General features: G+C 46.7%; 1 protein-coding gene across 2 annotated transcripts in view; it reads left to right on the forward strand.

Annotated features, from left to right (window-relative positions):
• The window catches only part of LOC119373188 (sulfotransferase ssu-1), an 87,789-nt gene that overhangs the window by 31,055 nt on the left and 29,573 nt on the right, over positions 1 to 27,161 (forward strand). The window contains exon 5 of one of the 2 annotated variants that reach the window (XM_049420358.1): positions 25,108 to 25,248. The exons of the other annotated variant lie outside the window; for it this stretch is intronic. Within the exon in view, the coding sequence (XP_049276315.1) occupies positions 25,108 to 25,194 (87 nt within the window). The 3' untranslated portion in view covers positions 25,195 to 25,248. Of the gene's footprint in view, positions 1 to 25,107; positions 25,249 to 27,161 lie in introns of those variants that run through there. 2 annotated transcript variants of the gene reach the window in all.

Below are 27,161 nucleotides of genomic sequence, written 5' to 3' on the forward strand. Positions count from 1 at the left end.
GATGTCTCGCACAGGCTTAAGAAAATCGGGGAAAGCGCTGGGTTTCGCGTGGTTTTTTCGGCCCCTGAAAAGCTTTCGGGCTTGTGCAGTTCGACCTCTCGGATGAAAGAAAAAAGAGGCTGCACCACAGACCATAAGCGAAAGTTCGTTCCATGCGTTCAAGTTGTTGTGTACGCCATCTCTCTGACGTGTGGTAGAAAGTACGTGGGTCAGACGGGACGTTGCCTGAACGAGAGACTCCGTGAGCACTACTACAGCGTCCAAACGACAGTATCGGGGCACTTCGGCATCCACGTGCGGGATTGTGAGTGTAGGCCCCTCTTTGAAAACACTGCGGTCCTTGCACGCAGTCGGGACCAAAGGGTGAGGGAAATCATCGAGGCTGAGGAAATTAAACGGTCTGGGGACGCATGCGTCCTTCCTTGCATCTTTCTGACAAAGAGCTTTTGTTTTTGGAGACACATGGGAAGGGGGGCGGTGTTGGCACACGTGTGTGACTTATCGGCACTTTTCTTCTTTTCACCTTTCGGTTTTTACTTCCTGGTTTTTTTTTCTTTTTTCTTTTCTTGCTTTCCCTGTGTGTATATATACATGCGTCCCAATCCAATAAACTTTAGTTGGAAGAATGCGCTGTGTCCTTGTCCTCTCACTCGTCTGTTGCCTGTTTTTTGCGCTGAACTACGTTGTGACTGACTCATTCCAACTCGCCCAACAAGCAACGTTGGTATGTTTATTCTATCGTACCCTCGGGGCATAATGTACTTCATTTTTTTTCCATTTAGTAACTACGCATGACCAAGTAGACGCCGTAAAAATCTATGACGTCAAGGCGTTCGGAGCGGGAATTTCAAGGTGGCGTTGACACCCGTATTTTCTTTTCGTGCGAATCGTCTTCGGGCGGTAAGAGTGCTGTTTTCGGTATCGTGAAACTGTAATTTACTAATACGCGAAAAACCATTTTTCTCTTTAGCGTACCTTTAAGCCGGATGCTTCCCCGTCAGATGTTCGCAGAAAAACCTTGCCCAGCGATGACGTCACAAATGCGTCGCCTAGCAACGCGTCGGAGTAAGGAAAGCAGGAGCAGAGGAGAAGAGAAGGGGAGAGGAGGAGGAGGAGAAATAAAGGAAACAAAATATTTTTTTTTCAAGGCGGGATTCGAACCCGAGCGTCGTAATCACTCGGCTATCCAGGTATCCAGGTACGCGAACAGAACGAGCATTTATGGGAACCATATGATTGCGTTGCTATGGGGGAGAGAACGAACAAAAGATAGAGAGAAAGAGAAAGAACGATTAACAGAAAGAAAGAAACAGATAGAAAGAGATAAAGAAATAGAGAACGAAATAAATAGATATAAAGAAAGAGAGACCAAGATACTATAGTATAACAAGGGGTAAGCAAAGGGAAGTGAAGGTGAGAAGGAGGAAAAAGAGGAGGGGAGGGGGTAAGACATAGCATTGCCATGTATACTCATCATCATCATCAGCCTGACTACAACCACTGCAGGGCAAAGGCCTTTCCCATGTCCCGGCAGTCAATCCGTTCCTGTGCTTGCTGCTGCCACGTTATACCCGCAAACTTCTTAACCTCATCAGCCCACCTAACTTGGTGTCTCCCCATCGCGCGTTTGCCTTCTCCTGGAATACAGTGTGTTACTCTTAATGACCAGCGGTTATCTTGCCTACGCACTACGTGTCCCGCCCATGTCCATTTCATCTTGATTTAGACTATGATGTCCTTAACACCAGTTTGTTACCCGTCCCACTCTGCTGTCTTCTTGTCTTTTAAGGTCACACCTTTCATTTTACTTTCCATTGCTCGCTCCGTCGTCCTCAATTTAAGTTGAACCCTCATCGTAAGCCTCCAGGTTTCTGCTCCGTAGGTGAGTACCGGTAAGATGCAGCTGTTATATACCTTACTCTAGAGGGATAGCGGTAAACTACCATTCATGATTTGAGAGTAATGGCCAAATGTGCTCCATCTTATCCTTATTTTTCAAGTTACTTCAGCCTCATGGTTCGGCTCCGCGCTTACTACCTCTCCTAAGTAAACGTGTTCTTTTACAACTTCCAGTGCATCGCTGCCTATCGCAAAGCGCTGTTCTCTTCCGAGACTGTTGCAGATGGCTTTAGTTTTCTGTGTATTAATTTTCAGAAAACTACTCCGAAATTATTTGGCCACTACTTCCCACATCAATACAAACCTCGATGCAGTGAAGCCTTTTGCTACAACTAAGACTTTATTATATTAAGGTTCAGCTGTGTATGCAATTAGTGTGACAGCCCCTCACCTCTGAAGTGATGCAGAATGCTGCCCTCAATACCCAGCTTCTGCGAAGCAACTGACCACGATGGCGGTCAGACCTTCGACGCAGCGGAGAGTGCTAAGAATCTCTGGGTCCGGACAAACCATGTATACTACAGGTGTGTTGGGAAAGAGGAGTGCTGGTGAGGAGGATGGGAAGGAGGAGAGAAAGGCCACGAGCTTCGCTGTTTCCACAGTCGTCGCACCATTAGTGTATAGCTGGCCCATTTTAAGGGCGAAGCACCTTAAGGCCGAGGCTTGTCCATATGGCGTCCGTGCGCACGGCGCAGCACCATGTAAAACCGAAACATCAGGTTTAACAATTATCACTCATAACTGTGACAAAACAATATTATACACCTACAAGCACAAGCCCTTTATACTAGTCGGAGACTACAACGTACACATTATGGACCTTAGGACCTGTCGTCGACTCTCACAGTCCGCTATCACGGTATATAGAAAACCGTTGCTATAGTCGAAACATATGTGTGTACGTGAATAAAAAAAGGTTTACAATAGACGAACATCAATCATAATTGTGACAGAACAATATAAAACACCTACAAGCACACGCCCTTTATACTAGTCGGCAACGTCGACGTAGACATTATTAACCTTGGGACCTAGCTTCGTCGTCGACTCCTTATGTCACTTTATGTCACTCAATTTACATTATATAGGGCAACGCTCGGGTAACGTACGGTTACTCACCCATACGATACGCAGAACTTCGCCCACTAGTCATGATTCACTTCCTGGAGATTCGTGGATTTGTTCTTTTTATATATATCGATGCCTTCGGTCGGATGATACACCGTTCTTTTCATCCACCGCTCATGCAGGACCGGCTGTTCTCGACGCCGGACCGCGGCTTTGAACGAAGAGAAACAAGCACTAAATGGGTGTGGTATAGGAGGTTTCATTTTTCTTTTCTGCGGAGTTAGTGACTGGTATTTAATTGTCGAACGCTAGGTGAGAAGCAGATTGATGAGAAGAAAAGACAAGCCGCTTTATGCCCAGTAGAACAATTCCGGCAGGTTCCACGCATTGTGGGGATCGACGTCATGCGATGCAGCCACCGAGTATCTGCCTACGCAGCATTTTTCTTTTTCTTTTTTGCTTGGAGCCAAGTGTTACGACGTGGATCAACGTCCTTGCGTACAGGGTCAATGGCATCTGAGGTGAACACCTCGTTAGAATTCAAGCCGGTAAAACTAGAACGTTCCTTCCACTTCACGAGGAAAATATCCGTTATAAGATGTCTAATGATTAGACGTCTTATAACTGATATTTTCATGGGGTCGATAAACACAATAACAATTTTCTTAATGATATATTAAATGCCCCGCCACGGTGGTCTAGTGGTTATGGCACTCGACTGCTGACCCGAAAGTCGCGGGATCGAATCCCGGCCGCGGCGGCTGCATTTTCGATGGAGGCGAAAATGTTTGAGGCCCGTGTACTTAGATTTAGGTGCACGTTAAAGAACCCCAGGTGGTCGAAATTTCCGGAGCCCTCCACTACGGCGTCTCTCATAATCATATCGTGGTTTTGGGACGTTAAACCCCAGATATTATGTTAATGGTGTATTAAACATCAGCTTCTATGGGGTCTTGAATACTAATCAGGTGTTCACTTCAGACGTGGATGACCCTGGACATTAAGTACTTGTGGGCGTATTGAGGGCTTAACAGGCACCATCGACTACAATGGGGCGCCTAAAGGGCAGATTATGGTCCGACGTAACATCGGCGAAACGAACCACACGTATACCATGTCATGATCTCCGTATTATAACTAGCCTCGTTGGCGTATCCCTACAGGGTCGAGCAAAGCTTGACTACAGCTTGTTGAGTCATAGGAATATATATGTAATGTTTATTACATCGCTATAAAATCGGATAGACAACCACTGAAAGCACAACTGACGTTCACCCGGACATGTGCTTTTTTCGAAGCAGATTCGAGCTCTTGCGTGGTTCTGTGGCAGAATACTTGACTGTCACGCAGAGTGTCCGTGTTCGATTCCATATCTAACCACGATTTTTATTCTTTGCGTGCATATTTTACAGCGAAAGCTGTTATGAGATCATTTCACCGGCCGTTTTTGGTGCCGTAGTTGTCCGCCGCCGCCGCCGCCGCCGCCGCCGGTGTCCGTAACCAGTATCGCTCGAAATAAGAAAAAAAACTAAATAAGAAAAAAATTCCAGGATTGAACGAGGTTCGAACCTGGGCCCTCTGCGTGGGAGCCCAGTATTCAACCTCTGAGCCATGCCGGTGCTTGAAACTGCTTTGCAAAAAGGTCGTATACAGGCTTCATGTAGGGAAGGAACCACATTAGCATATGCAATATAGCGTGGTAAAAGAGTAGAATAAGCACCAAGCGTCGCACAACGGGACTTCTGTAACCAGGCGTCACACAATGCGATTTGCGCAACGAGTAGGTTGTTGAATGCTTCCAACCCATTACAAAGAGCTCTGCCATAATTCTTCATCGTCATCAGGCACAGCATCAACAAAGTGCGCATAATGCCTTACATGTGTTTAGCAGGTATCACGGCTGCCTGTAGAATGACGAAAAATGGCACAGTGCCTACTGCCCTACTTCTCAAAAATTACAACGATTTATAGCGTAGTGGGTTCCTCGCAAGTGCACTTCTGTTGGTTGCCAAGGAAGCCCATAAGGCTCCCATGATCCATTTCCTCAGGGTCTCAATAAAGTCAATTCTCTCTCTCTCTCGCTCTACGTTTCTCCGGTTAAAGTGTGTTATAAAGCGTGGTGGGACAGTTAAATAACGACCGGGCGTCACACAATATGCATTACGTAACTAGTGGGTCGTTTAAAGCTTCCAACCCATTACAAAGGGCGCAACCATAATTATTCATCGTCATCAACCGCCGCATCAACAAACTGCACATAATCGCTTACATATATGGTACCTCGCTTCTCCGCAGAACAACGAATAATGTCGTGCTGGGTGCTTCCCAACTTCCCAAAAATTACGCTTTGTTGCGTAGTGGGTACGTTGCTAATGTACCTGTATTAGTAGCCACAGGAGAGTTTATAACGGGCTCTAGAAATGCCGCTCTTCCAGCTTTCGCTGTGACTGTGCTGCGCTTTCCGCGCAGGCCTGGCGTTTTTTTCGCACACCGACAACGCCGCCAACGCCGGCACAGGATTTTCTGCGATACAGCCTCCTGAACGCTATCGCCTTGAGATTTCCAAAGTCTGTTCTTGCCATTACTGCTTTGATATAGACTGTGGATCACCTGCGGCGCGCCTACCCGCATTCCATGGGCCGTGGTATGCGGGTATGTGCCACACGGGACCGAGGGCAAGGGTTCATGACGTACACGACAAGCATGTCACGTTATTCATGTGATAACCAGTTATTCGCTTTCGTGACACACTAATGTCCCCCTTTTTAATTTTAGTATTTACAAAGTCAAGAAGACGGTCCCGAGAGCAGGAAGTCGTAGGCGGCTAGATAGATAGATAGTGCCTTTGGTATGCAAAGACATGCTTCACATCTAAAAATGAGTTGGTGGCGAGTACTTAATCGTCGAACGCGAGGTGAGCAGCAGAATGATGAGGAGGAAAGTCACGCCGCTCGATTGGATTAGAAAAAAATAATACTTTACGGAGGTCATGAAGCTCAATATAAAAATGAATTTTGCACGGAAATGCACATGTAGAGCTGTTTAACATACGGCACATCAGAGGGCCGCGGTTAACTGGGACAGCTAAACGAATGAAGCCTTTTTATGTTCGTGCACTCGCTTCACCACGCTCGACCACTTCGCGGCGTGTCAGGGTTCTTTGCAGTCACCACTGCTGATTAGAGCACACTGACAGCGGCAAGCGTGAGTTCCTTGTTGTCTCCTTAAATGTGGAGCATTTTTTTTTGGACAAACGAAAGCCACTTTTTAAGAACCGAGCCCCTATCTATCTATCTATCTATCTATCTATCTATCTATCTATCTATCTATCTATCTATCTATCTATCTATCTATCTATCTATCTATCTATCTATCTATCTATCTATCTATCTATCTATCTATCTATCTATCTATCTATCTATCTATCTATCTATCTATCTATCTATCTATCTATCTATCTATCTATCTATCTATCTAATTTGGGTATGAAGACCGATGGGTCCGGTACGATAGATGGCTGAAGAAAGGGATTCACGTATGAAATGAAATATGGTTTTATTAACGATTCGATTGGTGGGCGAGCCTTCGTGAGAATGAATGCAGTACATCTTATAGGCACTATTTATGTGTGTAGCTTCACACTGTGGCGTAGTGCACCACAATCAGACGCTCTGCGCATCGAGAACAACAAGTTATAGGCGAACGGTGGGCACAACACTGCCAATAACAATAGTAAAAACAAAGACATCGCGTTACACAAGAAACCGCGTCACTGGCCAGTGACATACCGCGAGACATGAACATATCAGGTTCATTGGCGCCGTGCAAGACGTACATAGCAAAGAAGTGCATTCTGCGAATTGAATCGGGCAACAAAAGAAAAAAAAACAACTACGGAAGAATGAATGTCCAAACTAACAAAAGCTAGCCTGTTTCAGCATGGAAGCTTGGACTGTATGCTATGCAAGCACGCTAGCCAGCTTACCCGCGTTTTCGTTTAAGCCACCAGAAGCCGTGTTGAACTTTTTCGACGTGTCTACAGACTTGGTAGTAGTTTTCTTTTAATTTGGTTGGCTAGTAGCGTAAAAGTAGTCAGAATATATCAATTTAACTGCGCCGTTTTTTGTATTGATTCAGTGAGATCAATTAGAATGCGTTCAGGAGGATCCCAAATATAGCTAGCATATCCTAAGTTGGGTCGGATTAGCCTTTTGTAAGCTAATAGTTTTTCCGAGGGGCGGCATGTGTTAGATTCCGCTTGAAGTAACCTCAGGCACGGTTAGCGTTTTTAGTAATCTTGGTTCTATGTATATCTTGGTTATATGGTCACTGAATAGAGTAACGCCTTGTTCATTCGCACAAGATTCTGAAGTGATGTTGTCGTTAAGAGAGTATCTAAAACAGGGGCGTAGCCAAGGAGGGGGGGTTCCAATTTCCCGCCGCCCCCGTAATTTTCAATTTTGCTTGCGTATGTATACACGCACACATACAAACGCACGCACGAACATACATAAAGTATGGTTGAACACCCCACCCCCACCCCACCCTCCCGAAAAAAAATTTCTGGCTACGCCCCTGATCTAAAATGTGGATACTCCTGCTGCCCATGAAAGTAACATAAGGACGTTTTGTTAGTATTCACAAGCATTAATCAATCATTGCACAATTTATGTAATTTTAATAAGTCGTTTTGCAGTGCCGGGTTATTGGTCACGGCAATGATTGGGCGATAAATGGCGCAGTCATCTGCAAACAGACGTATGTGTGAAGAAATATTACTGGGTTGGCCGTTAATACAAATCAGCAAACAAGTGGCCCCAACACAGTGCCTTGTGGCAAGCCAGATAAAACAGGACATGAGCTCGGAGAAATATTATTAGATGCGAAGTATCTTATGGCGGAGTTCAATCCGGTGGTGATGGTGGTGGTGGTGGTGTGCGGCGTGACCACCTTACTGCGCATGCGCATACCCTCTCCACTCACCATCTCCCCTCCCATTCTCCCCCTCTCCACTTTCCCTCTCCTCTCTTCCCTCTCCGCTTTCCCTCTCCCTTCCCTCTCTCCACTGCCCCTCTCCCCTCCCCCTTTACACTCTTCCTCTGAAACGCGGGCTAGACATGCCGAAATTCTCTCCTGCGCAACGCCGCGATGAGCACCAGCGCATGCCCGTCCTCTCCCCCTCTCTCTCCTACGCTGCCCCCCTCTCGCACGCCTGCCGACTGCATTCTCCACTCGCCCTGTGTGAATTAACGGCCAGGCTAGAGGGAAGACAAGACACGCGTAGCGTTCCTCTTCGCGTTCCACGACGCGAGGTCGGTAGCATGCCCAAAGAACGCCAACGGAACGCGATCGTGCAAGTGCTCCGGCTTCGCATCGCCTCATGGTCCCCTTTAGCGGGAAATGCTGTAATTTTTTGCGTACACTAGTTGCTGTCGGTTACTAGGGAAGTATCTAATCGAGCCTAGGATAAGGAGATGTAAGTTAATTCGCGAGAGTTTCAATAGCAGCCACTTTTGTGGGACTTTCTCGAACGCCTTTTCGAAATTAGTGAAGAGGGCGTCAACGGAAATGTTTTGATCAATGTTAGTATGAATGTCGTGAACAAAAAAGGCAAGTTGAGTTTCACATGAGAAACATTCTTGAAATCCGTGTTGACATGGGTTGGAAGAGTTAACGAAATTTTCGAAAGTTGACGGTATAGGTGTAAATGACTTGTTCCGTGATTTTCGAGCACACACTGGTTAGTGAGATTGCGCTGTAGTCGGAGGGGCCTTTCTTAGGAACTGGAACAATCCTTGTCAACTTTCAATTGCGAGGCAGGCTGCTGCATTACAATGACTATCGAAAAATGTAAGCCAAAATGACACTTGTTATGCATTTAGTATGTTTCGGCACTTTTGAATTGATACCATCAGAAGCAGCGGACGTCAATTACAGACGGTCCTGATTGATACCATCGGGACCGTCTGTAAACGACGCACTTGACGTTTCGTATATCGAAGACACGTTCCCTGCTGCAGTACAGCTTCTTCCTTTTGCACGTAGATGGCAGTGCGGCCACTGACCCGCATGATTGAGGGCATGCCCTGGAGCTACTATTTTCCCGAGCCGTACGTGCGATCGGCACTCGCCTACCAGCCACTCCCGGGCGACGTGTTCATCGTCAGCTACCCCAAGTGCGGAACCACCTGGCTGCAATACCTCGTCTACAACATATACAGGTGCACGAAACAAGTTATTATGCGAATCCAAAGCAGTTGTCATGAACCGCAGCTTTAGTCAAACGTTTTGTGGTAGACAGGGAAGAAGAAATTGTGGAGGGGCGAAGCATGTAGGGAAGGGTGTTTCAGCTCCACTAACGTGAAAGCTGTGGAGGGGCGAAGCATGCTGTGTGCGCCCGTGTTTCCCACAGCAAAATCACTGCTAATGGCAATGACAGTCAGAAGAGAGATTGGACACAGAGACCCACAGTCCGCTTTTAGTTAACGTGCACGCTGCGAATTTTTATTGTTCAACTACGCGCAAGTGAAATCTCTCACCGGCACTGCATTGCAGGTGAAGATCCAGTGCCTATACCGGGTGTTCAAAGTTAAACTTTACGGTTTTCAGCCCTGGGAAATTCAGCACTTCGAAAAACGTGAAAACCACCTTTGTATATAAGTTATGTGTCCAGGCGGAAACAAAGTGAGACAATGATTATCGCTGTCAGACGTCCAATTAACTAAGATTGAATAATGAACTTTTTAATGAGTGCAGCAAGCGGGCACGTTTGTATTGAAAAAGTGGAGGCAATCGCGTTTCTACACAGTTCCACTTGGAAGAATTCTTCTTGCACGTCTGTGCCCCGAGATACCCCGCTGCAAAATCACGAACATAAATGACAGGTCATACATTGTATATACCTGAATTTACGTATCATTGGCATGGCATGTACCAGATTGTGCATGCATGCGTGCATAAGAAACATGCGATATATAGTGAACCAGATGTCCTGACATGAACGACTTCATTTGCCTCAAAGACAAACAAGGCGATGTACGCAGCTCTTTGCTGGGCGATTCGCATTTCACCGATTTCCACAGTGTGTGGGATCTGCCGGATTTAATTTTTTTTACACCTGTTATCAAAAATATTCGCCGTGATAACGTCAGCCTGACGTCTCAGCAAACGCCAGTTTCCTTCTTGGTTATAACTTTGCAGCAGAAAGCTATTTTGTTTCTCTTTACGGAGTATGCATGCCAGAAAGCTTAAAATTTGGATAACGGCGAATGCGATATACGTTCTTTGCAGCGGCGGAGTTCCTCCTCAGGACATGGAGCAGTTCAGGCGCAGCATGCCCTTCCTGGAGAGGGAAGGCGCAGAGCGCTCGGTCCTGAAGGGCTGGCCGGGCGTCATCAAGACGCACCTGCCTTTTGACAGGCAGCCGTACTCGCCACAGGCCAGGTACGCATATCCACACCCCCCTCCTCGCGTTCTGACGCCCAATAGGACTGGCCGAGAGTACGCGGTCAACAGCGAGCGACGCAAGTAGAAATATTTGTTTTATCTTCAGCTGTTTCCGAAGTTAGACGTCCATTTTTTTACTATTTCTACCATAACAATCGATCTCTTTTACCTTATGTAAGGAATACGTATATATGCCAGATTACCAGCGCACGCGCGAGGGAACAAATTAAAGCCTGTTCCACGTACGGCTGTGAAATGTGAGTAAAGAGCGGTGGCGGCAAGTAAGAGCCACCACATGGCTATCAGAGATTGAGTTTTCTTCATCTTCTTTCTTTATCTCTTTCTGTATTGCCCTCTCTCCTCATTTCCCTCCTCCTTAGCCTACTCCTAATCACCCGCACTTTCCTTTCCCACCCTTTGCTAGGCTATACTGTACGTGGCTATGCCATGGTTTGTCCTCTCACCTTCTCCTTTCCTCATTTTCCTCCTTTTCCCCCTTACATAGGTCCTCCTCAACATCACTTCTCTTTCCTAGTCCCTTGCTGAACTATACTATACAAGGCTATCACATGCTTTACCCTTCCCGTCCTCATCACCTTGACATCACTCCTCACCATCACTTTCCTTTCCCTCCCATTGCCCTACTGTACTACGCATGAATATGCTATCTTAGGAGCTGCTTGGCACATACCCGCTTTCTCGCCTCTTTCATTCCCGCCTCCTCACTTTTGCCTCAGTCCTCCTCACCACTCACTTCCCTTTCCCAACCCTTGCTATACTGTACTATGCATGGCTATGCTATGCTAGCAGCTGCTTGACTTACACCCGCTTTCTTATCTTAGCTCCTCCTTTCCCTCCTACCCACCCTCACTTGCCTTTCACATTTTCCTGGTAAACTATACTATACAACGCTATGGCATGCTTTACCCTCTACCCTCCTCATTCCCTTCCTTCTCATCCTCAGTTCCCTTTTCCACCCCTTTGCTTATACTTTTGTGTGCATGGCTGTGCTATCCTATTTGTAAACAATGCTAACCCAGGCTACACCATGCTTTACCCTCTCCCTTCATTTTTCCTTCCTTCTCCCCCTCAATTCCCTTTCTCACTTTTGCTGTACCATTGTACGCATGGCTATGCTATGCCCTTTGCTAAACTATGCTATAGTAAACTAGCGCATGATTTACTCTCTCCCCTATGCTTTTCCTTCCTTCTCACCTTTGCATCACTCCTCCTCACCGGCAATTCCATTTCTGACCACCTTGCTATAATATACAGGGCTATGCAATGCTCTTTGCTAAACTATACTATGCAAGGCTATGCCATACTCTACCTTCTCCCATCCTCCTTTCCTTCCTCTTCAACCTTACTTCTTTTCCCACCCCCTTGCTATGCCATACTACGCATGGATATGCAATTCTCTTTGCTAAACTATACTATACAGGACTAGGCCATGTCTTACCCTCTGCCGGCCTTTTTCCTTTCCCCTCACTCTTACATCACTTCTCACTTCCCTTTCCCATCCACTCGCTATACTATTGTACGAATGGCTACGTTATGCACTTCGCTGAATTATACTATATAAGGCTATACAATACTATACAATGCTAGGCTATGCTGTACCCTCTCCCCTTCTTCATTCCTTCCTTCTCACCCTCAATTCCCTTTCCCGTCCTCTTGCAATACTATACTATGCATAATTATTAATGCCATTTGTTAATCTATACTGCACAAGGCGCTCTTTACATATGTTGTCTCGTCCCTTCCTAATCGTTCTATGCGCTGTTAACATCTTGAATTGATTTCTATATTTCGCTTACAGTACTGGACGACATTCCAGCCGCGGTGACCGCACTTACATGAGGTTAAAGTGCGAAAACACCCATGTACCGTGCATGGGATGCATGCACATTAAGGAATACACCAACATAGGACCGGTAGTGACCGCCGAGCCGAACCGCGAGACTGAAGTAACCAGACCAATAATAATGGGGTGGAGCACATTCGGCAGACACTCTCAAATCAGTACCAGCAGTTTGCCAGGATCCCTTAAAGGGCCCCTCACCAGGTTTGACAATTTTGAGCTGACGAGTGCAATGCATGCACTGGGCGTTCACGATTACGTCTGCCAAAATTTGCAACGCTACGCGCCACGTAAATGGGTCAAATTTCAAGCTGAACGCCGCTTGCCCTTCTTCTCGCGGCCGCGCGCCCAGAGAATGAGGGGATGACGTACATGAGAGAATGGCCCTATGTAGATGGTAGTGCTGTGACGTCGCTCCTCTACGTAGACGACTGTGCTCTGATGTCGCTAACAGTAGCACGTGACACTGCGATAATTATTTGACACGACGTGTAGTTGGTGCAATTTGTTGCTTGAATGGATAAATAAAACTTGAGAGCAATAATAAAACACACAAACGGAATGTGTGCTTTTTCTGTTTTAATTTCTACTGCAAATCGCAGCGAGATTCGAGACTATCTACCTCCGTTTCGAATGCGTTCGTGTTTTCGCGCTTTGCGCATCGTGCAGACGCCACCCTTTACAACGAAACTAATTTTCTACAGCGTTCCATCGCTCATTAGGCTCATTTATCCTCCCGCGTCTAACTATACTCGCGGACAACTTTTCTTGGCAATGAAGGGAAAGCTACGGGGGCGGCGCGTCTGCACACGTACTGCTACGCGAAGTAGTCCGGTTTGGCGCGCGTCTCGTAACACCGTGGAAAGCAATGGCTAGCGTTGCATTTCGACGCAAACGCTGCTTAAAGTACGGGTAAAAGGCGCGACTTTTTCACGCTCGCAAAAACGCAAAGTGACAACGTATAAAGTAGAAGAAATGCAAAGATCTGGCTTGTGTGCGCTGCGTTCCTTCTCAAAAAGCTACATGTAGAAAATGAAGGAGTATTTTATATATCTCACGCAGAAAATACGGACGCGATTGTGGGACTACATTCATTAGCGGTAGGATACGTGCATTGTGGCTCTGTAGCCTTCGCTTCATTGCCAAGAAAAGTTGTCCGCGAGTATAGATGTTCATGCGGCACACCGCTAGTCTCGCGCCCATAAAAATGTTGCATTTTTCGTGCTCAGTAATAGGTTGAAAAGCCAAGTGATCGGCGAGGGTGCATTCGGCATAGTTTGCAGAGGTGAAGCTCAAAGAACGCCGCCACAATACCGCTCGCGTCTCGGGGGCTCGGGCTGGTTGGGCACGTCATGCACTCGTGACATTTTGTGCGCATGACGTGTGCATGCGTATGCGTTATGTGATCCTCCTGCTCGCGTGCCGAAGAGGGCAGGGAAGGGATTTGGCTTGCGAAGGCTACGCGGGGCGAGCGGCAAGGGTTTGCAGCTCGCCTCCTCGCATCATGGTGTCGCGCCGCTACAAATTATTGTTTTTCTAAGCTTCTAACTGACCGATTAGAAATATTCTTGTGGCATAATGCTTTTAATTGGGCTCGCAACAACTTGCAATGTCTAACTAAAATTCGTTAGGTCACCTGGTGAGGGGTCCTTTAAGAATAACCTATATAAAAGCTGCATCTTACCGGCACTTATCCAGGGGGCCGAAACCTGGAGGCTTATTGCGAAAAGCGTTCAACTTAGACTGAGGATGACGCAGCGAGGTTTAAAGCTACGTGATAGATGAAGCTTTAAAAGACAAGAAGAAAGCAGAGTGGGTCAGGAAACCAACGACTGTTAAGGATATCTCAGCTGAAATCAAGGATAAATGGACATCAGCAGGGCATGTAGAACGAAAGCAAGATAACCACTGGTCACTGAGAGCGACAGACTAGATTTCAAGGAAGGCAAGCGCGTCAGAGCGTGAAGTTAGGTGGGCAGTTGAATGAAGAAGTGTGCGGGGATAACGTGCCGTAGCAAGCGCAGGACCGGGTTAACTGGATTAACATGGGAGAGGCCGTTGCCGTGCAGTGGACGTAGTCAGGCTGATGGTGATGATGAGGTGTATTCACGTACGGATACACACCACCACGGCGCAGGTACCTGTACATCAGCCGCAACCCGTTCGACTGCTGCGTGTCCTTCTACTACCACACCAAGCACTTGCCAGCCTATTGTTTCGAACAAGGCACCTTTGACGACTTCTTCGAGCTGTTCCTCAAGGGTGACGTCGAGTTTGGCGACTACTTCGATCACCTGCTGCCTTGGTACGCACACCGGTCAGACCCCAACCTGTTGTTCCTGACCTACGAGGATCTCAAGGGAGACACGGCTGCTGTGGTCGTTAAGATCGCCGGATTTCTAGGTGATGAGTATGCCGCGAGACTGCGCCGAGAGCCGGTGTTGCTGGGTCGCATCTTGGAGGTCGCGGCGCTAGACAACATGAAGAAAGCCTTCAACTCTCGCAAGCCCCCCATCACAAAGGAGGTGTGTGTGTATGCTATTCCTATAGGGTTACCTTATTCCATCGCTATATTTATCCGAAACAGTTAATCTAGTAACGCAAGTTAAAAAGAATAAATATGTTAAGACTAAGAAATATTTCTTTTGTGGCTCCACTATCGTGAGCTTTATAGCTCTGAGCAGCACGCACAAACGATGAAGTGTTTTTCTTTGCCGCTTTCATTCTCAGCGCTTCACCTCACTTTAAACAGCTCACATTGGAGTTATTACATAATGGGTGAAGATTGCAATTGTGATTTTTTTCAATTAAAGTCCACATGCATTGTATAAAATATATTAGCTCCTAGATTACCACGAGTGCGTTTTCTGTGTTTTTATATATTATTTTTGTATGGGTGTGCATGAAATATGTTACTGACGAACTGTTTTAACGCGACAGAGCTCGTATCGCAGAAATTCCGCCGTCGGCGTCGGTGTCGGCGCCGTTGGTTGTGAGCGAAAAATCATCACCTTGTCCGTGACCGAAAAATCGAAAAAGCTGCAAATAAAATAAATAATAAAAATGTTGGGTCCGAGTGAGAATAGAACCCAGGCCGTTTGCGTGGCAAGCAGGTGTTCTACCACACAGCAACGCCTCTGCTTGGAGCTGCACTGAAAGTAACTTTCATGCTTCCCAAGAATACGCGTCCTGTATACAGTTGTCACAGTACGAGATGTCATAGCGCAGTAATATTGCGTGGTACAAGCGTACATTGTCATCGGGCGTCACACCATGTGAATATCATAACGACTTGGTGGTTTAAAGACAGCCACCCATTACAAAAGGCACACACATTACTGCGCGTATTCCCTTAAGACCACGTAGTGGGTGCATCGCAACTTCGAAAACGTTTCTCACGCATAATTGCTCCTGGTTGAAAGCATGCTACCCATTACATAAGGCACACACCTTAGTGCGCCCATTCTCTTAAACACTCGTAGTGTTCGAAGTGCGCACTAGGGGCAGGATATTGCTATCGCGTTCACCTCTTAAAGGCGAAGCTTAAGTGCCCCCCAATTGTTTATCTCACAAGTAGCCGTCTAACTTTTGCAAATGGTAAAAGTCTTCGTTCACACGAGGTAACAAACCGCTACTTTGTTACTTCTAACTGTTGTTTTTGAATCAGAGTTGTCAGATGCTACGAGCTAACAAGCAAATAATCATCACAAAAGAAGCCCGATCAAAGCGGCGCGACTTGCGCGAAGAAGCTGAAAAGAAGTGGAAATTTAATGAATTTTTCATTTTTGAAAATATTTTTTAATTATAATAAAAAATGCCACTCAAATACGAAGGGGAGTTGAAAAAGTTACTTTAATTATTTTGTACAGCGAGAATAATAGCAACTATGAACGAAAGCACATATTTACCTTTTAACATTGTCTCCAGGGCATTCTCCATTTGCTTGAATACACGTTTGCCAGAGCACTATTAATGTTATTTGTTGATCCCCCCAGGTATGTTTTACTTCAACACTTAACTACTCAAAGCCATCGACAAACGTGCTGTTGGTGAATGTGATGATCCCTAAAATAACTATATTTGCTGAAAAAATGCAAATAAGGCCAACAAACGCGTAGTTGAATGTTTATTGCACAGATGGGCTCACTGTTAAAGGGAACTCTCGTGCACGGCATGTTTGGATTTCGCTCTCTTGTAAAAACATAGTGGCTTAGATTTGCATAAAACTACTGGTGGTTGACAGTTTTGCCTCTTTTTGACAGACTCGTGCAGTGCATGAACAATGTTTCCCTGTCCACTCGGTGTTAGAGGGCCAGCAAAATGAAAGGTACTCGTTGGAGTGTTCCCTTTAACAGTGGACCGTACTGTACAATGATGTATGAGAGCTTGCACAATGATTATTGGTGTTTGGCAGCTACAGCACTGTTTGAAGCCGATGCGCCCACGTTGATGCCTAGTGGTTCATCTCCACCTCGACTACTAACGCCAAAGATCGTAACCCTTGTGGTAGCTGATGTAGTTAACATACAACTGGACACAGCATTTGTTGAATCTCGAGCGAAGATGGCATTAAAAAGCACATAACATTGGTATTCAATATGCACTCATTCAAAGCGTTGTCATTTGGGGGGAGAAACGCTAAGGAGTTCGCTCCCCAGTAATAAGGTAACCTACGCCTCTGCTCATGCGGCATACCACACAGCGCTTAAAGAACGCGAGAGGCAGAGCTTTGGCTGTGGACGCGGGAAGGCGTCCCACGTCCCACTGCACTGAGAGCTGAAACTACCGTAGCACTCACTGTCGGCGATCGTTAGCGTCATGGTGCAGCACTTCACTTCACCAACCCGAGACGGCGACACAGCCGACCGCCAACCATGGTCAGTGTGAAAGGAGAAGGTGTGAGACGTATAAGGCGCCTTTGTGAAGCATCACGCGTGAGCGTCGGTAGCGCAGTGGGTAGGGCGCCCGGCTCCTATTCTCGCGGGCCGAGATGTCGTGGGTTCGACACCCAGGTCATGCAATTGTACGAAGATTTTTCTTGTCGTTGTCCTTTGTGATCTGTTCTTCTGTGATTTACCGACGTCACATCCGTGACGGAAGTGATGTGAGAAGTCTTGGCGGTCCCCGGCATAAAACGCTTTCGTGTTAAAAGTTAAGATTCGCACGAGTAGCCGGACGGAAATCCGGGTAGGTTTGAGGAGAAGAAAGAATTATTAAGCAGTTGTGATGTGGTGCTTGTAGGAAAGTAAAAAAATGATGAACGACAGCAACGAAATAACAAGAAAGCTGTTGACACCTGGATATAAAACACGGGAAGAAAACAAAGAAGAGGAGGAGCGATGCGAGAAACCCTCGTGGCGCGAGCATCTGGAGAAAAAAAAGAAAAAAATTCCCAGCATATCCACGTGATGAATGATGGTGAGTGGGGCGAAGCTCCGGAGAGAATAATCGGTAAACCGTGAATGTTCTGTGTAACGCCCCATCAATCATCATATGAAGAGTGAGAAACACTGTGTGTATATTACAAACATCAAACTTTTATTTTTCTTAATTAGATGATGCATGGCTTGCGTTGTCCCTTCATTATCACGGATTTATAGTCCGTGAAATGAAGGGACAGTGGTTCTTGTACGGGTTGCACCTGGAAATTAGAAAATACCAGGTATATACACGTCCCTCGGATGGTCGTTGGTTTCATATGATCAAAAGACGTGCACGTGAGAGCATATTTGGCTGCCTTATGTTGTATGAACCACTCATTGTTCTTTTCGGTAATATCGACATTCAGGTCACCAACTAACACAAATGGTCTATTGTACTTGTCATAATTACACAATGCCGTGTAACACGGCATTGTGTAATTGTGTGCAATTGTGTGGTAGTGCACGGCGCGACAAGCCGCAGCCGTGAAGCTTGTCGAGCAGCTTCGGCTTCGCGGGCTGGAACGGCGGAATCTGCTTCGCGGCGTCGACGTGCAGCTTCGGCCTCGCGGGCTCTCACCTTAGGATTCTGTCTGCGAGCGCGCGCTGCTGCCGCCTTCCGTGCCCTCCGTTCCGCAGCCTTGTCTTCCATCTGGCGACTCCGAGCTAAAGAGAAAGCGTGCCAAGAGGGAGCCTCATGGCGCGTTACTTCTGAAATGTTGTCTTCGGGTACAGTGGCTAGAATTCGGGTACAAGCAAGATCTGACGAGCAACATAATCAAGTTTTTTGTTCTCACACGGCTTCACTTCTTTACGAAATCTCTAAACCATGCTCTAAACAAACAGAGAAGTTCTGCAAGAGAAAGATCAAAGCACTTCAAGTTTCGAAGGGCGATGTTATGTGCATCACCCTGTAATGTGCTAGCTTTCTTCCCTACTTTGATTCCCCCAACTTTAAATAAAATGTGTAAAAAGACTAAAATGCTCTCCGATTTTTCTGTGCAGTTGTTAATTGAAAAATATTTCCACTGTGAATACGCAAGAATACTTAAGTTCTTGAAAACTATCTCATGCAAAATGTGTATAACAACATGAAGAAAATTGACATCAGTGTCATAGTAGCATTTTTTTTCGTGCTTCTTGAGGTTGCTTATAACCTTGTGAAATGGCAATCCCCCCAAAATGTTAATCAGTTACATTTCTCAGCATCAAGGAACGATCGCAAGCAGTGGCAAGCTTAGCTGGCCGCGATGTTTGCGAACGATGTAAAGCTTCACTTATGATACTGTGCGTACGGTCATACCATACGGTGATAATGTTTGATAATATCTGCCGCAAATTTCATTTCTTTATGAGGCACTTACGCCCTGCATTATAGTAGAGACACTAATAAAAATTTACGGCGCAAACAAAACCATATGAGCCACAAATCAGCCTTGACATGGCAGCTTCGCTGCAGCGAGCCGAGCGAGCGACGTGTAAGCTACAACCAGCGCCACCTAGACAGCGCCGGTCGAGGCATCGGTGGAGAGCGTCAGCGCAGGCGGCGCGGTCTTCACACTTCCCTATTCTAGCCACTGTACTTCGGGTGTCGTTGAAAACACGAGACGTAGTAAAGAAGAAAGAACGCCACACAGGCAAACACGCAAACGAGAGTGTCACTCGTCAACGTCGTCTTCTTCTGCTACTGCACACCAGAACGCGCGCTTCTCACGAAATAGAGGTGGCTACTACAAACAAACAAACCTACAAACGGAGGATGGACAGACCCACGGCATAAGGAGCTTCGCCCCTAAAAGCAGGGGCGCATGAGGAGGAAGGGCTACAGAACGGCGGAAGAAGCAGCCATGCGGAGAAGAAATCCTGGCTCTTGCCGATGCTTTATGTACTCGAGCTTATTGCTGCAAATGGTTGGCGCAACTTCGTGGCCAGCCCAACACTGTACCTAAACGTCAATGATCCTGCGGTGTACCGACGGCACTCGTTCGCAACACACCGCCTGGCCACCTGACTCTGAGTGGAACTTCTAGCACCGAGCCGACGACTTAGAAGCGCTGCTTCTGTGATACTCCTGGCTTCTGCAGCGAGGTGCTAATGGTGATGTGCGCACATTGACATTTCCCGCTTCTGTCCTACTAACTGTGAAGTGTTCAGAAACACCTCTTTACTTACTGTGTATGACGCGAGTGTTGTGTTGTTGTATACTGTGTATAAAGCGGGTGTTGTAAGAATTTATAAAATGTGTGTGTGTGTGTGTGTGTGTGTGTGTGTGTGTGTGTGTGTGTGTGTGTGTGTGTGTGTGTGTGTGTGTGTGTGTGTGTGTGCGCGACAGGGAAAGTGTGCTTAGTCCTAACTTCTTACATGTAATTCACAGTACCTGCTACGGTCGGTAATGGCGTCCGCGACAGGACGAGGCCGTTTGTGAACAGACATTTCAAGGTACAAAAATATGGAGCATCTAGAGAATATAGATGAGATGGGCGAGTGCATGAGGCTTGAGAAGAAGGAGCATAGAACTTGGTGGATGAGCAGATGACTATAGAGCGTGAAAGGCGTGCTACCGAAAGGCACAAAGTAATATTAATGCTGGCAGAGTAATTACGGATTGAGAGAGCTCAACATCAAAAGCATATTGGTGTTCTGAAACAGGAGATCGCGATTATCGAAGCGCAAACTAGGCTGATGATTTCTGGCGGTTTGATGACTATGAATGGAGTGGATGATGACGTTATGTCTACTCTTTATTTCCTGCAACTAGGAGCTTAGTGACCGAAGAAGGACCTAAGACGCTTATGCGTTGTTCGTCTAACCAACCAACACTCCAATTTGTCAGTGGTCAGAAAATAGACGTACTAAACACGGCCACTGTTGATCCGGTTGTCGGGCCGAATCTTAAGATTGTGCCAATAGGTTCTCAGCAGAAAAAGAATGGTACGTTTCTGCAAATGATTAATGCAGTTTAGATGAAGATATCCGCGAGCCGTTGGAAATTCCCGAAAGAACCATGCTTCAATCCAACATAAAAGGACTACTCTGTACCCACCTATCAGTCGCAAGCGACTATCAGGGTAGCAGTGTTAACCATTGCATGTTTATGATGACGGAAGAGTCGTGCGTTCTGTATAACGGCACCGCATTTCCACAGTTAAAAATCGGTGGCGTGCAGCGCGAACTCGGCAGCGCTCTTTCCGAAGAAAGCTGTTATGCATCTCGTGAATCCATAACAGACAAGCCTGTTGGTGTAAAGGAGACTAGCCATGACAAGAAGAAGGAAGCTTTTTCACGAACTGGAATGATCGCAAAAGTGGGCTTACAACTGCCACCTCTTCAATCCGAAAAACTCCAAAATATGTTACCCTTTGGAACCGTCCCAGGACCATGAAAGATGCACTGCTGAAGCTCAAAACGTTTCAGTTGGCTACCGCCTGTCTAATATGGTTAAAGAACATCTCTTTCTAGAAACCTTTGGTGTGTCGTTTTGCGATCGTACACCGCGAGAACCGCAAATTGTTGGATATAGTCCAAGGTTTACGATCATAAGGCTAAGTTGGGACACAATAATATGATGTCGCTCATTAGCCCGGTAGCTTATCTCGGTGGATCGACCTGCAGTGAAGAATACTTGATAAACTGTTTCATGTGAACTGTGCATGTCTATTGCACGTGAACTTTTTATAAATGGCTGTCACGCACATAGCCGCAGTCTTTCTTTTCCTAAAAAAAATCACAGCATATCCACGGAGTGAATGATGATGAGTGGGCGAAGCTGCGGAGGTTCATCGGTAAACCGTGAATCTTCCGTGAATTCTGCCCAGTACATCATCACCGACGTGAGATCGGGCGCGTTTATATTAAAGGTTCGATGAGTTATGACGACTTGCAGCTCACTTTAATTTTACATGTACGCTGTGAATTTTCATTGTTTAGAAAACCATTGCTTTAGAAAACATCTGGCGTTCTTTCGTTTTGCTTTTACAAAACATCTGGCGTCTTTCGGTGGTTTATTTCATCAATCAACGGCGTTTTGAACAAAATTTTTATTGTTTAATGACGCAAAGGAGAAATCTCACCAGGCACTACCTTGGAGGTAAACAATGGCTGCTAATGGGAATGAGAGACAGAAGAAGTCGGCTTTTAGCTAACACTTACACTTCTATTTCTACTAACGTTTCCTACTGGAACATGCCAATGGCTGCTAATGGGGAATGAGACCGAAGAATTCGGCTTTTAGTTAACGCGCACGCTGCGAATTTTTTATTGTTCAACAACGCACAGGAAAAATCTCCCACCGGCACCACCTTGGAGGTCAAAGCGTAAGAATGGTTACGCACTACGACTACTACTACGACTACGAGGGACGAACGGGTGCCGCCTTAAGGAGCTTCGCCCCTAAAACAGGGGGGGGGGGGGGAGGGGGCGGCTTTGTGATGAAGTGCGCGAGCGGTGTAGACACAGCAGAAGAAGAGCACTACGAAGATGAGCCTCTGCGCCTGCTGCACGTGGCGCAAGGGAGACCCAACCAATGAGCGCCATCCCCGGTGGTTCGGAAGAGGAGACTCCATAGAAGAACGGCGGAGCAGGATAGACGTGGCCGGGAGAAGACGGTGCCCAGGGCGCAAGAGTAGTGGTCGGCCGTGTACCTGGCTGAAGGTCGCTGCATGCTCCTACCCAGATCGTCGCAAGGACGCGCAATCAAAGCCCACCTGCGTCTCCACGATAGAGAGCGAGATTTTGCTGGCGAACGCCGTAATGGTGCCCTCCACTGGGTCCAGTATCTACCGCCGCGTCTCCAGTGCTACTGCATCAGCTGCCATCGCCACCCTCATTTGTGATCCTGTCCCCTACGGCTTCTCTGCCCGTTTCACCGAACGGTGAAACTTTTCCTTGAAGATGTGTCGCCCTGTATTACGCACGTATTTTTTTTTTGCTCTGTTTGCTTTTGTATTATCTTCATTGTCCTTGTGCTCAGTAAATATGTGTTCGTCTTGTTCGTAAACGAACGGCTTCGTTTCTTTCGATGACTGTTACATCATCGCTTTCTCTCACAAAAACGTCTTAGCTTCGTGACGCATAACAAGAAGATGGTGTCGAGTACCAGCATGAATAGCACTTCTGCACGCAGGTGACACCCAACAGCAATGGCTTTGCCAGGTGGGAGTAAATTGTATGTTCTATAAGTTTGTACGCTTAGCATGTTAGCGAAATAGGACGATAATTAGACGGATCAGACAGGATTCGGCCACTGGAACTAAGCTGCGTCAAAATGATTTGTAGGGCTCAGCTGGATATCACTTTTGTTCCTTCCAGGATATTACCGGATACGTTGTCGCCATAAATATACACATGCAAAATGTAAAACAGTTTTGGGAGAGAGGGGAGGGTTGAGGCCCCCAAACCACCCCCATGGCCCCGCCACTGATTGGTACCTAGGACGCCCGAATGTTCAACGCTGCCTACAAAAGCCTCATGAGCTGTATTGTAAAACACATATTAAAATGCGCTGGAAAGCTAGCTACCATGTGCGACGCCGTTATAGTTTCACCAGAATGTTCCTATGGGCCTCAAAACATACCTCCTTCCCATTCAGTCACGCTGGAGCGTCGCTTGCGCATCTCCCAAAATCCCATGAATTGTTATATGTATATAGTAGAATAATAGAGTGAAACTTAGATTTGTCTCTTATAGATATGTCACAGAGTAATTGGCTCGTTTCGATTGAAGCATTTGATTTGCGTCGGATTTGGGTACGCAAAAACGTATGAATATCAGCGTATGAACGATATCGCACTACTTTGCGACAAAATATTGCGACGTGCGTTTCTTATTATCACTTTTGCTGTATTCGGTTTTCGCCCACAAAGACTGTCAGCAATAACGCTCAGCGGAAACCCCGCCTCATTGTTCGAGAGGCTTCGCGATTATTGTAGATCGTTTTGTTAAGATTGCGCGCAAGACTCGAATACTCAAGCTTATTCTAGAACTTGCGCGACAACCAGCGATAACGCTTGAATATTCGATGGCACATGTATAATTGTCGACGAGCTTCACCGCTTGTCAGTTTATCGACGGCCGACGCCCTGTTCGCTGATATCAGTGTACGGCGTGCATTGCTGTAGTTTGAGTTTTCATTTCCCGGCCACAAGTTTGGCCAAATAAACAGTTTCATCTTGAACACGCCGGCTGCTGTCTTCGTCGACGTCGCGACCACGTGACAATATGTAGTTTGAGTATAATCAATATATCAGGTTTGAATGCATCAGAACTTTACAATAAGTTACACTACTCAATTCAGTGAATCCCAGTGGGAAATCTTAAGGTAGTGAGAATGCGATGCAATTTTATTGCGATAGCAATTATATGGACAGTCTCGTCTGATTTTTGCCGTCGCCGTCGCTGCCGTCATGAACTGTATATATATATATATATATATATATATATATATATATATATATATATATATATATATATATATATATATATATATATATATATATATATATATATATATACACATATATAAGCCACGAAGAAAATAATTCAGAAAGACTTTCCGACGCGCGGAATCGATCGGGCGACCTCTCGCTTTCCAACGCGCGGCACTAGACGGTTACGGCACCAACAGTACCGTCTTTGAGCCTGCTAACGGCGAGCTAATTATATACACCATTTCCTTCAGCATGCTTTCTTAGCGACCACATAGATGGCGCGATATGCGCGCGATGTGCGCGCGATGTGAGCACGTTGCGCGTCGCCCCGCTCCTGCGAACGCCGTTGCTCTTCGCCCTACAGGGCGTGGTCGCCTTCGTGCGCTTATCTCGAGGAAAGAAGGGGGCGGCCGTGGGAAGGGGGGTGGAACGGGCGGTTGTATGTCTTGTGCTTTCCCCGCGGTGTCTGCGCTGAAGTCACAGAGCGTACGAAGGTGACTTCGCTCGCTGCAGCGGCCGCGTTTGCGAAAGGAGCGCGCTGTTCAAACAGAAATAAGTAACTACTGTGAGAGTTCACGCTCGTCCTTTGTGTACCTGTTCGTTCGTTTCGTGCGTCCTGCTTTATGTTTGAGCAGTGCGCTACAAGTGCCGAGCTGTGACGCATGATAGTTCGCGCTCGTCCTGTGTGCGTTCTTTTCGTGCGTCCTTCGGGTCGAGCGACGCGCTGGCAATTTCGAGCTGCTTTCCGTTCTTCGCGTTACATTCCAGTTCATTGCTATCGCATTCATTGCTTCGCCGTTGCGGCGAAACTGTGACTTTTTTACTCTTTTCTTTAAAAAATACATTTTAGCACAAAGCGGAGAGCGTCAAAGTCCAAGATTTGCCAGCGGGAACGAGCCTGGAAGAACTGATCCGGAGGCCCATGACGGGCGAGTTTGTGCGCAAGGGCGCCGTCGGCGAGTGGAAGGAACACTTCTCCCCGGTGCAGGTGCAGAGGATGCTGGAACGCATCAAAGTCAAGACGGCTGGGAGTGACGTCATGGACCTGTGGAAGGAATTCGATATTCCTCGATGACATATAAAGTTAACAGGTCCCGAAAGTGTAATAAACGTTGTTTCCTTTTCAGTCTGTTGCTTTTTTTGTTACGGTGGCTCGCGCTGTGTGGTTCGTGATCGTTACTGGGCTTCGAAAGGCTCGAAGTTGCCACCAGGCGAGTGTGTGAAAAACCATGAATATTTCTCACCTGACCTTATAAAAATGAGGGTTGATAAGAGTTAGGAAGGTATCGTGAGGGTTCGCCACCGTCAGTGACCCCGCCTTCGATTGCGGTAGGCCCGCAAAAACAAAGTAAGAGCCACAGATAAGGAAACGTACCTTGATGTGGACGACCAGTGTGAACTAACCACTTCGACGCAAAAATTTTAACAGCATGGCTGTTTAAGCCGAGCATCAGTCCGTAATCCGCGAACTATCATCATGAACCGGGATGCGCTCTCTTCGTACTCTTCTTCATCTTCTGCTTCGCTCAGAGAACCCTTGCGCCGATTTGCCCGGCACACAAATCTGATAACTGTGATAGGTGAGAGAATGAGTACAGAGAGAAAGAGAAAGGAAGAGATAGTAGAAGAAAAATTCTTGGCGAAAAAAAAAATTTCTTGGCAAGGTGGGATTCGAAGCCGCGCACCCACGAACCGAAGGGGAGCATCCAGGCACTTTTTTTCCTTCTTTCATGGTACTTATTAAAATGCGTAATAGAATGCACATTAGAAAGAGCATAAATAGTATGAAACAAAAGTACATTCACACAGGGACAATAAGCGCTCAAGCGGTACTTAGGAAACACTCAACGGCTAAAATAAAGTGCAGTAGAACAGCGAGAGTTCTTTATAGTGTATTACAGGAATGGTGGTGAGGCCGGGCACCTCACCAAGATGGGGTGCCAGTCCGGCCGACGTTCCGTCGTCGTTCCGTCGTACTAGATGACGTTCCGTACGGTCACGTATGTTCATGTTCTCTTCCAAAAGGAATTTATCGGCCTTGGGCCGAGGTGCTGGCTTTAGCCAGCGACAATCACTACCGTGTCGTACTGCCTCGTATCCCCATCGGTAAGCTGGTTGTGTATTCTGTTTTCCTACATGCGCATAACTGGTCGCCCTAACCGGGTTCAGCACTTCAGAGACGGTCTTCGGGACATTATAGAGGTAAAGGAAATAAGCTCTATAGGCCAATTTCAAATGTCGCATGTATGGATGTTCACGTGCAAGTGAACGATGACGAAAAGGAAGTTACACGAGGTGAATTTCTTGTCAAATGTCTTCGATGCCATGGTATTGACCGGGAGCCCACAAAAATAATGATCAAGTTTCTGTGGCTTCCTGAGCACTTGCAACACGCCTATATTCAAGAGCCACTACAAGTTTCCGGGGAGCTCAAGTCAATATGAACAGAAAGATGGAAAGTAGCGGACATATAACAAATGCGGACGCTTAATCGTGGTGTTGTTTCGACCCTTGAGTCCGCGTAGGCGATAGTCCCCGAATTTTTGCTGTCTGTGGAGTGCAAAGCCTCGTCGTGATTCCTGGCCCCCCACCACTTTGCCTTCGCTGCAATAAGATATCCGTCGAACTGCGCGACTCGTCGCTGCGATGACTGTCGGCGCTTCGTTCATTCAGCCGAGGACAGTGTCGTGACCTACGCTAACAAACTACGACAGCTTACACAACAACCAGATGACAACCTACGAGAGCATATTATGGATGCCACAGAAGTTTTGAATGCAACAGGCGATCTATACTTCATCCACTAAAAATTCTGCTGACTTCAGCAAAGAGGATCATAAGATGCAAGGAAATTGTTATATCGACGCCATGTGTTGTATAGGCAGGAGCGCGGCGTAGCCCGCGGACAGCCGACGGGAGGGCGCACGGAGTAACGATACGGACACGGAGTGTTCGGGCCAGACTGGAGAGTGTTCTCCCAATGTTTATTACATCATCTTTTAAGGAAGGGGGAAAGGGGTGATTGACCGGCCTGACACGGGT

The sequence above is a fragment of the Rhipicephalus sanguineus genome, chromosome 11 (genome assembly GCF_013339695.2).
Source record: "Rhipicephalus sanguineus isolate Rsan-2018 chromosome 11, BIME_Rsan_1.4, whole genome shotgun sequence".
Taxonomy (NCBI): domain Eukaryota; kingdom Metazoa; phylum Arthropoda; class Arachnida; order Ixodida; family Ixodidae; genus Rhipicephalus; species Rhipicephalus sanguineus.